At 43.5% G+C, this 11,996-nt stretch overlaps 1 protein-coding gene across 3 annotated transcripts in view; it reads left to right on the plus strand.

Moving 5' to 3' along the window:
• Positions 1-11,996, plus strand: part of fynb (FYN proto-oncogene, Src family tyrosine kinase b) — a 95,882-nt gene that overhangs the window by 75,278 nt on the left and 8,608 nt on the right. For 2 of the 3 annotated variants that reach the window (XM_080790185.1, XM_080790186.1), the window contains 4 exons: positions 353-456; positions 665-814; positions 7,254-7,418; positions 10,483-10,662. In XM_080790185.1, coding sequence (XP_080646311.1) covers positions 353-456; positions 665-814; positions 7,254-7,418; positions 10,483-10,662 — 599 coding nt within the window. Of the gene's footprint in view, positions 1-352; positions 457-664; positions 815-7,253; positions 7,419-7,926; positions 8,083-10,482; positions 10,663-11,996 lie in introns of all 3 variants that reach the window. The other variant, XM_080790187.1, reaches the window with a different exon arrangement.

Raw genomic sequence — 11,996 nt, forward strand, 5'->3', positions numbered from 1 at the left:
AATTGGAGTCACAAGTCTTTGACTGGTCCTGCTGTGTGCAAAGCTGCTACAGATTCCAACAGCATATGTCACACTCTCCTTTAGTCATTTTTCTGTAATTACTAACATCTGTGTGGTTCCACTTCATGAACATACTGATGGAGAACTCATATAGAGTCATTTTCTCAGCCAAATGTAATATGCAAGCATTTGGTTTATTCTTGTATAATTCACAAATCACATCATAGGACTTAATTTGGCTTCCGGGCAAACGTGTCTTTCAAAAGTCACATAATGTAATATCTTCTGAAATTCTCATTCTCATTCATTGGGTAAGAGCATCCTCATAACGTGCTGTCTCTTGTGATTGCAGCTGGTACTTTGGAAAGCTGGGTCGTAAGGATGCCGAGCGGCAACTGCTGTCCACTGGGAACCCTCGTGGCACCTATCTCATCCGGGAGAGCGAAACTACCAAGGGTAAAACCACCAGACATATCCACCTGATGAGTGTGTAACAAATATATGTGTACAATACATAATGTACAAGCAGAAATGGGGATGTTGCTGATGCCGGGCATGTCCAGTCCATATATGGGAAAAATCTATCAAACACGCCACAGACACTATACCCACCTGCCATATTGCCTATTGCAATGCGTGACTCCACCGTGTCTGTGTGATGCAGGTGCCTTCTCCCTGTCCATACGGGACTGGGACGACGTGAAGGGAGACCACGTCAAGCATTATAAGATCCGCAAGCTGGACAGCGGGGGCTACTACATCACCACCAGGGCTCAGTTCGACACGCTGCAGCAGCTGGTGCAGCACTACTCGGGTAGGACATGTCAACCTGTTGGTCTTACCCAGGGACACTAGCTGACTATTGGATAACATACATTGGAGAAAGCGGGTGAGAAGTGAGAGAAAGAGACAGAAAGAGAGAGAGAGACTTTAAACTGCCACTAGTGTAGCAATTCAGGACCCTGGGATTACTTATACCTCCCTCCAGCCTTAATTGACAATTAAAATAAACATGGTATGAAATGGCGGCCACGTTAACTACTGTATGTGGTCAGATGGGTGGGAAAAGGCACCCTTATTCATGCTAAATAGCCTCTTTAATACCCGTTATCTCTCTTATGATCTAATGCCAAATGAAACGGTTTTTTTTAGGCTATTTCATACTTCCGCAATGTGACAGGTTGTGAGATTGCTGAAAGTTTGTGAAAATACATCTAAAAAAACACAAAGTGGTTAAAATAAATGTTTTGGGGTATAGAATTTGCTTCAGTATTGGGAAATGAGTGCACACACAGTGGCCTTTGGCCTACTGATATAATACATTAAAGATAATTAATAACTTTATATATTGCAATTATAATGTGTGATAGTTACAAAACTCCCAAGGTTGCCTCGACACGTTTGGGAGCCACTGCCATAGACGCCCTTTCTCCTTTCTGCTGTGACCCTCTTGGCTTTTCGACTCATTTCAGTCAAATAACACAGTGCACTTACATCTCATAATTCTCTCACAGACTGTCGTCTAAAAGATCCAGGCGTAGCCATAGTGAGCCTTATTTTAGAGGAGACGGAACATTTCACACTGCAGCCATTTAAAAGCTTCCAAGTCTTCTCTTCACCCTGGTGTCCATTACCTTGGATTGATCCAGAAATGCATTAAGCAGACATTGTTACCGTGCATAATTGCATTTGGGAATGGCCGTTCATATGCAGCGATAGAATGTGGCCCTCGTCATGAGCAAAGACCAGCACGGTCAAAACGGAAAGCAAAAACCCTAGTATACTTTGTTGACCGGGGTCCCCCAGTTGTCTCTACAGTATGTACTTGGCAGACACCCTCCTTTCCCCCCTCTTACTGTAAACCAAATCTCTTTGCAAAAAAAACATGCTTCTCAATTATTCAATTCATCGATAAATTAATCGCCAAGAAAACAATGCATAGTTTCAGCAGCAGTCTCTCAAGGGACAGTGGTAGATAATGTTGTTGCTCGGGGCATATTTCAACCTAGATTTGTGCAGTGGTGGAAAAAGTACTTAAGTAAAAGTTTTGCAATACTGCAATGTATAAATACTCTTGTTACAAGTCAAAGTCCCAAACTTTACTTGACTAAAAGTACAAACGTAGTGGTATCAAAATGCATACCAAAAGTATGCAGAATAATATATAAGTTTTTATAAATATCTTTTGAGAATAGCCGATCGTCTATTTTCAAATGTCTGAAATGTATTTAGGGCTGAAGTGGTTAATATATGTTTCATAATAATAATCAAAATCTTCAAAGTATAATTCGTAGCCAGTGGTGGAGTACTCGCATGTTTTACTTAAGTAAAACTATAAATACTGCAATGTAGATGTACTCCGTTATAAGTAGACATCCCGTATTCAAAATGTACTCAAGTAAAAGTACAAAAGTATTGGCATCAAAATGAAAAGTAAAAAAAGTACGGTACTCATATTGCACAATGTCCCATTTCACAAGTTCAAAATGTGTGCAAAATCTTTTGAAAATAGCCGATCTACAAGCTCACAATGTATCGCATTGCAACGCATTGTGAGCTTGTAGATCTGCTATTTTCAAAGGGCTGAAATGTATAGGGCTGTAGTAGTTAATGTATGTTTTCTAATCAAAATTAAAATCTCCAAAGTAACTAGTAAGTTTTCAAATTATTGTAGTAGAGTAAAAGTACAACTTTTGGCTCTGAGATGTAGTGGAGTAGAAGTAAAAGTATTGGAAATACCTCAAAATTGTACTTAAGTACAGTACTTAAGTACATGATGTACTTACTTTACACCACTGCTAGTAGCCTAAAGTGTAAAAAGTAGTAAAAAGTAGGCTACAACATTTGACCCTGAGATGTAGTGGACTAGAATAACTATTGGAAATGGGAAATATACTCAAATAGCAGATCTAGAGGCTCACAACGCATCGCATCACTTTGGCTATTTTCACCATTTTGAAAATAATAATAAAAAAGGAACGGTTTTGGACATGGTTTCCACACGACAGCAACACTTATGTGTCAGGAGAGAGATAGCCTTTTATTTTCATTCGCATTCGTCAGGAGAGAGATACAGCGAGAGAGACACATTGGGTCAGTGTGAGCTCATTCAGATGGGAGTAGTGAGCGTTCTGTTCTGTGTGGTAGAGAGAGAGAGAGGGGGAGGGGGGGGGGGGACATGGAGAGCGCATGCCTTGTTAGGAGACAATGATGATGATGACAGTGACACGCTGACTCCAGACTGGCATGTCGTCGCTGTCGGGTGGAAACCTTATATTTCCAACACCGTTACTTTTCAGTGTTGCAATGGATCCAGTGTAGCTTCGCCTACTTTTCATTGGTTCCATATTAAGGAAAATCCTCAAACACACTTTACCATTGTAGATTTAGATTAGATTTGCTATTTTCGCTACTTTTGTGCGATACTCTTGTGCAACGTTAATTTACGGGAAAAAACGAAACAAAAAAGGCTCAAATATGGAGATACAAGGTTTCTGCTCGACCGTGTCGATATCCACCAGATGAGCCAGCGCTCTGTGTCCTCATTTGTTCTCACCCTGTTAATTCTGCACTTCTCTTCTTTTCTAACTAAAAGCCTCATTACTTCCCCTCTCTCTCTTACTTTTCTTTTTCTGTCCTCACCTCTTTTTCTTTAATTAATTTCACAATGATTCGCTAGCATCCTCCCTTTCCCTCAATATCTCTCTCTCTCTCTCTCTCTCTCTCTCTCTCTCTCTCTTCCTCAGACAAAACACCTTGGTGTCTTGACCTGACCTGATCTCATTGTTATTCTGTCTCGTTATTCTGTCTCGCTGTTTCAGTGACTCCCTCCTACTTTCTCTCTCTCTCTCTCTCTCTCTCTCTCCTTCCCTCCCTCCTCCTCCTCCTCACTCTCTCTCTATCTGCTTCCCTGTCCGTCTCACCCAGAGAAAGATGATTTAGGCGTGAAGACGTCTCCTCCATGTGTCCTTATTACTTGTTTTCAGGAGTGTGGCGTGGTGTGGTGGTTGTTTTCCTTTCATCTCTCTAACTCGCTTATCACTATGGTGAAGAAGACTGCTACTTTCCCTGTCATGCTCTAATAGGCACATTAACGTATGTTTAAGCGTGCCGACATTGACTCTAAGTAGCCCCCCCCCCATATGTGTTTATGTCACGCTACATTAACCCATCTCATCCCAGCAATCTTTACTGCCCATCCAGATAACGTTACAAAAGTCAACCGCTTCACCAATGACCTTGACTCCGCAGCAGGCCCCTTTATCACCTCTCGCTTTTCTCGCTGAATTTCCAACTTACCAGCGACGCAGCTCAAGATCAACTTCTTATCGTTGCTGTCGGGCAGAAACATCCTCCATATTTCACCTATTTATGTATATTTTCGTGAATTAATGCCCTACTATGAAAATAGGTTTATCTCCGCAGCTGGCTCGCGTCATTTCTCAACTTGAAAATACTTTAAATAATGTACGTGGTGAGATCACACGTAAATGCGCGCGCGTGCGTGCGTGTGTGCCAAGTAAGTGTAGCCAGCGGGGCTTTGATGAATGCAGATGCGCACAGCCCGAACTCCCAATCTCCGGCGGGGGACCATGCAGGACAGAGGTTTCCTATTGTATACAGTATGTAGGATAGGAGATTCAAGGTTTCCTCATGTATACAGTATGTAGGATAGGAGATTCAAGGTTTCCTCATGTATACAGTATGTAGGATAGGAGATTCAAGGTTTCCTATTGTATACAGTATGTAGGATAGGAGATTCAAGGTTTCCTATTGTATACAGTATGTAGGATAGGAGATTCAAGGTTTCCTCATGTATACAGTATGTAGGATAGGAGATTCAAGGTTTCCTATTGTATACAGTATGTAGGATAGGAGATTCAAGGTTTCCTCATTATACAGTATGTAGGATAGGAGATTCAAGGTTTCCACCCGACAGCAGCACTACATGCCTTTTCCGCCGCTGCATATATACTGTAGCTGACCTTGAGAGAAAGCGAACTGATAAACGATCCATCTTTTGACAATCGACCGAGCATAGTGAGCCTCAGACGTCAGAATCCATCATTTTACAACGCCGTCCGCCACACCTTTATGCACCAAACTATGATTGTTTTGTCGTCTTGTTTGCGTGGCTGCGGTCCAGCATTATCGACATGCTTTATGACAGCCCAGCAGCAGTAAGTGATACAGAGGGCCGTATCGATGCCCCAGCACAGCAGCTGTATAGCTGCAGGATCACATAAACCTTGTATCTCCATATTACTTTTATCTTTTTATGTTTTTTTCTTATGAGAAAGAGAGAGAGAGAGAGAGAGAGGGAGGGAGGTCTGACACATTTTGAGCTTGTAGCTCTTCCACCAAATTTGGTGGAAAAAAGGCGGTCTTCTGAGTCCGTTTCACTAGAGGGTTTAAGTGGTTAGGGAGAACTGTTCATCCATGTTTTCCGGCCGACAGCGACGAGGTGCGTGTGGGGCTGTTGTTGATGGCAGAGGTATCGGTTGAGCACTCCCAGGGGTGAGACGGACGTGGGCCTTTATCTCTGCTTTACTGCCCTGCACAAACACACCCCAGGGCCTTATCACTGAAGATGGAGGTGGGGGGGGACGCTGGATAATGGGGACGCTGTTGGGTGGAAACCTTGTATCTCCAAAAGCGGTCTTTTTTATTTTATTACTATTACAAAAAATATATAAAATTGTAAAAATAGCCAATCTGCTATTTTCACTACTTTTGTGTGACACTTTTTACATTGTACTTTTCCCCCTTTTTTTTTATCCCCTGTCCCCCTAACTGTCCCCTGTGCGACAATTGTACAACAGTACGATGAACTAGTACGGGCATACATTTACGAAAATTATACAAACGTTGAAATGTGGAGATACGAGGTGTCTGTCCGACAGCAACGATGCGGTAATGGAAACACGCCGTCCAGCATACTCAATAATGGCCAAACACGACCACGTCCTCTGATGGCGAAGGAAGCAAGGCTTCAATTTCATGTCATCAGTGACCTAGAGAGGAAATGGAAGATGCTCAGGCTCAGGCTCAAGCTAGAGGCCTCTCATGAGCCTAAACAAGCCGCAAATACATCACACAGCACATTAAATGGCTGCGGTTTAACCGTGTTTAACCACCATTGTATACATACTTCTCCGCGTGAGGACTGATCGACAGCCCAACCGTCCTCTTAGCAATTACAGTGCTGCCATTATCGTAAACTGTATGGGAGTCATACTGTACGTGCAATTAGCCAAAGCGAGCCATGACGTCATCTCCTGATAGTCCTTGTACAGAACTGGCTCTAAAGCTTCCATTGCTCATGAGTAATTTGAGCCACGGTTTTCCCTGTATTTAGTCAGCAGGATACGATTTTATCCTCTCTCCACCCCACCACCCGTACCACAAACAGATGCAATCGCCTAGATTTCAAACTGTAAAAAAAAAAGGATAAATATTAGGATAAATATTAACATGAAAGGAATACCTTGAGCTTTTGAAGGTTAAATGATGTTTTACGTTTTTTCGTAAAATAATGCCGAGCTTGTAGCTTGTAAAAAAAAATGTTTATTTATTTATTTTATGTAATAATAAAAAAGGAAAGGTTTTGGACATACAAGGTTTCCACCTAACAGCAACATGTTGTAACCTGTCTTCACTCCAGACCAGGAAGAAATGAATTAAATATCCCATAGTTGAATATGTATTTACGTGTCCTGTAAAGCCATGTCGCCTGCACCAATAGGCTTACCGTAGACTTACGTAGTCAGACGGTTGGAGATCTCTGCCTATACCAATAGATCTAAATTCAATGCAATGGCTAGAACCAAGTACTGAGAAACTACTCATAGATTTAAAAAAAATAACTACATTGCAAAAGAAATACAAATACTTTAGGGTTGTCCTTCCTATTGGGACGGTGGCATGATTTGTTTTCAAAACAGTAAACGGACAAAATGGGTAAACGGTTTTGTCCGTTCTGGCTTGCTGTTCTAGCCCCTATACTGAATTTAGACATCACGTATCGGTAGATGGATAACTCTGAGCGTCTAGCTATGCAAGGCTATAGGCTCACTGATGCTTTTCAACTTTCCTGCTACTTTACTCTTTTTTTCCTCCAAGATGTGTTGCCAACTCAGTTCTCCCGGTCTCACTATGTACTTTACATCTCTTTATACTGCGTGTGTGTGTGTGCGTGCGTGTGTGCGTGTGTGTGTGTGTGTGTGTGGCTCTCGGCTGTGCGGCGCGTGCAGACCGAGCCGCTGGGCTCTGCTGTCGCTTGGTGGTGCCTTGCCACAAGGGGATGCCCCGCCTCACCGACCTGTCTGTCAAAACCAAAGATGTTTGGGAGATCCCACGGGAGTCGCTGCAGCTCATCAAGCGTCTGGGGAACGGGCAGTTTGGGGAGGTCTGGATGGGTACGGATCCAATCGCCGGTCCTGGAGGGTGTGTGGAAGGCACCACACTGACCCGCTGGCAGAGACACCTGACTAAAAACCATTCGAACATTATCAGAACATAATACACAAAATATGTGATCTGGCCAAATGGGGAGAGGGAGATGAAAGCAAAGCATCTTAAGACCTCTCATGAATTCTTATTGTAAAACTACGCAGCAAAATCCAGAGTGCGACATTTCTCTTCCAGGCACACTCTGGATTTTGATGGTTTTGATGGAATACGATATCAAGCAAGGGTACGAGAAACAGAGAAGTGCCATTTCAGGACGCTTCCAATCACGTACTTTACTCGGCTTTGTAAGCCCCTCCCCAAAACATGTGGAAAACACTTGGTTGGAGACGTTGGGAGTCAGGAGACTCTGCTCTCGTGGGTACATTCATGGCTGCCTTCCACCTCCCTCTATTGCATGATCCACTCCCTGCTAGTTAACCCTTGTGTTCCCTCCCCTCCCCTCCCTCTCTGTAGAGAGTGCAGATGGTTTGTGCTTTAATTTAACCGGCGTGTGTGTCAACTACACCCCTGACACTGTGGGCCTGACTCACGATGCCTGGGAGATCACCAGAGACTCTCTAGAGCTGGAAATAAAGCTGGGGGCTGGATGTTTTGCTGATGTGTGGTATGGTAAGGAAACGCACCACTTTTTGAACTCTCCTAACCACTTAAACCCCTTAGCCTATACTACATACGACTAATGGTGAAAGTAGCTGATCTACAAGCTCAGAAACGTGTCGCGGTGTGATACGTTGTGAGCTTGTAGATCTGCTATCCTCGCTATTTTTAAATTTGGCTTTATTTTCAGACATTTTTTGGGACATTCTTGGTCCTCGGGTTTTGTCAATAATGATAAGCCCGCAATCTGGATGCCATTTAACTGCTTTTGATGACACTATCCTGGAAAATGTATGCTATGTTCACCCTGTTAAGTCCTTATTAACCCCCTGCATTTGTTTATACTGACAATGGAGAAAAAAACAGTTTGTTTGCTGATGAAAAAACATGAATTATATTTTCCCCCCAGGTAAACATGACTTATATTTCTCCACAGGTAAGGCCCTGTAAGGTACCCTGTTGTAGAACAATTTCAAGTACTTTAAAACAATAACTAAAACAAAACAACACTTCCCCTGTTTTTGGTTTCCTCTAATTGACGATGGATGGAAGCATACATTATCATTATTTCTGCCCTGGGTTCCATTTGATATGCTGGATTCTTATTTTGTAAAGTTTAATCTGGTAATAACGCACACTTTAAACCCGTTCCATTACTTGTCAATAGAACCTCACGTAAAGCTTGCTGCCAGCAGAGCTTTCCCTCCTCCTGTGACTCCCTTAATACTGTGTCCCCTCCCAACCGTCCTACTGTCTGTCTCTAATGAATGTGCCTCCCAGTCATATTTATATTTCATGAATTATATTAAACCAGTGATTCTCAACCTTTTTCATTTCAAGGAACCCCCGCTTTGATATGCATTAAGCCACGGACCCCTAGTGACATACAAGAGCAAAGAAAGTGTTGGGTGCCCGCTGGCCAAGTGGTCCAGGCACATGCCACATATAGACTCTGGCCTGACAGTGTGTCGCGTGTTCGAGTCCCGTTCATGACGGCCTTTGCTGCATGTCTCTCCCCTTCTCTCTCTCCCTCTATCAGAAAAGCCAAAAACTAAAGAAAGTGTCAATTTTACTCTGAGGGTGTACGACCCATGGGTCCGGATGCTTCCATTCGTACCCATTCATACACTCTCAGAGTTTCACACCTGTAAAGGTTAATTAAAATCCCTGGCGCGCCCCGCACCCGACGTTCAGAGACAGCATTTCAAACGAGGCTCAGTGGGAGTTACACTGTGCTCCATTTCTGCTGATTCGTGTCATTACTGCTGGACCAGAGATACCCCCCCCCCATGTGGCACCCTGTCCTATGGGATCCTATTACCTCACACAGCCCAGCATGGGGGTTACATCCCATAGCAGTAGAGTCCACACACCATACTTATGACCAGAAACCCAAAATGGCCACACAGCTGTGCCAATAAATTGATTCACGAGTGCCATTTTAAATTACCCTATTGGCCTGAATATAAGACTACGTTTTTCCAATGGAAATATCCTAAAAAAATCACACCCGTGTGAAGTGAGGGGCGCTCTTATCATCGTACATCATCCAATAAAAAAAATGAATATACTTCCTCATGAATTAAAACTTATGTTATTAACTTATCTTTTAACCATGATGATAAAATGTAAAAACGCCTTCACTGACACAATTGGCGCAGCCCTGATGTGTTACAGTAAGGCTTCGTTTAAACTTGATCGCGCACTTGTGTCCCCTGCCGAAAATAGCTGATCTACAAGCTTAAAGACATTGTAATGTGACGCTTTGTACACTTGTAGATTGGCAATTTCAGGCGCGCAACCCGAGTATAAATCAGGCTTAACTGGCGCCCAACCACTGAGGAGCTTATGAGTACTATTGCTTTTAATAATCATCCTACAATGGATTATCTGCTCCCATGTTGGTTATAGAGGGCTTTTAAAAGCCCTGCGGATCTCCCTCTCTCCCTCCTGCTGTGAGTGTGTGTTTTTTTAAATTAAGGTCCGCCCGTAAATCTCATACCCATTTAATTATCCGTTGGGACAGCCCTCCTGAAGCCCTCCTAGAAGTGAATTAAAGGCAAGCTGACTAGTCTGTCGTCATCCCTGTGGTTGATCCCGTCTGTCTCACTATCATTTCATTTGCGTTTTATTTGGCGAATTGTGATTGCATTACCCTTGTCATTTGCTCTGAAATGATGCGATCTTAATACAGAATGGAGTGGTGGCTTGTGTCACTGATGCTACTGTGTGTGTGTGTGTGTGTGTGTGTGTGTGTGTGTGTGTGTGTGTGTGTGTGTGTGTGTGTGTGTGTGTGTGTGTGTGTGTGTGTGTGTGTGTGTGTGTGTGTGTGTGTGTGTGTGTGTGTGTGTGTGTGTGTGTGTGTGTGTGTGTGTGTGTGTGTGTGTGTGTGTGTGTGTGTGTGTGTGGTAGGAACGTGGAATGGCACCACAAAGGTGGCGGTTAAAACTCTGAAGCCGGGCACCATGTCGCCCGAGTCCTTTCTGGAAGAAGCTCAGATCATGAAGAAGCTCCGCCACGACAAGTTGGTGCAGCTGTACGCTGTCGTGTCAGAGGAACCCATCTACATTGTCACTGAGTACATGGGCCAAGGTAGATGAACACACACACACACACACACTATACTGTACTTGTCTTATACTGTGGGGTTGCAACCTTTTATGAGGATTCCCACTCACGCCTGTTCTTTAGCATGTGTTTTCTCTTCAGTTGTGGACATGGGGTTGAGTTGGGTATCATCACTAGAGGACTAAAATGCCAAGCGCAGGTCTGGCTTCTATAGCTAAAAACAATGCAACCCGACAGTGCAGGCCGGGTAGCAGCCCAGCCAGCAGGGCAGCTGGCACAGAGTTGAACGCACAGGAGGTCCAACCTGGGTCCTACGACAACTCCACTGGCCTATTTAAGGCCTGGACAGAGTCCGTTTGCTGTGCCTTGCGTGGGGGAGTCAAACGCACACAAAAAACGCAAGGTTATTTTTAGTCCTTACATCCAGTATATAGTCCCTGTGTGAGTTGCGTCGCTATTGTAGGCTTGTGTTTGTCCACTAGATAGCAGCTATGACAGATTGGATTGTACAAACTGTATAGGCCTACTGATACACGTGCCACTTTATTTTTGTTACGAGTTGAGATGTAGTTATGCAAAACCCCTCTCTACATCATCACTGAGTACATGGAAACAGCTAGATAAGCAATAGCATACATGCTAACACAATAGCACACAACATACATGTGTACGTACATTGTGCTGCCATCGAGTAGATGGGCAAAGATAGACAAACATGTGCAAACATATACTCACGCATGAGGGAACACTCGGACACTAGCAGTAGCAACACATACACATAGCCTACAGTAGATAGATAGACCTTTATGGATTCTGTGAGGGAAATTCAGTTGTCGTAGCCGTATAAAACACAGGACAGATACAGAACAGAAACAAATTATTAAACTAGAAAAAGTGCTCCTCGGAGCACAGGTGTATACGTTGGTTAGACATACAGTACGACAGGCATTAGGCCAACAACACCAGCGCTTCAGACAGTGTTTACAACTAACCTGTGACCGGGTTAAAACTCACCCGTGGCTCCCGACATGTGTGACAGGTTAAAAGTAACCCGTGGCAGGTTAAAAGTAACCTGTGGCTTCCCTGTGAGGTTAGGGTTAGGTTAAGGTTTTGGGTATGGTGTTGGTCAAATGCCTGCAGCCTATTGGTACGATCGGTAGAGTAGGCTCGGCCATTCAACGTAGGTGTGAGGGCCATGTAGCGGCCCAAACCTCTAGTAAATATAAATGTACCGGTAAATACGTTTATGAATGTATATAAGTGTACATAAACAATCTGTCCCCTCCCCTGTATCGTGAATAAATATGAACAGAACAGGCAATTCACAGTACATGGTGATACTGTATACACACATCGCA

Source organism: Protomyctophum bolini (assembly GCF_963924005.1).
Source record: "Protomyctophum bolini genome assembly, chromosome: 19".
NCBI classification, from domain to species: domain Eukaryota; kingdom Metazoa; phylum Chordata; class Actinopteri; order Myctophiformes; family Myctophidae; genus Protomyctophum; species Protomyctophum bolini.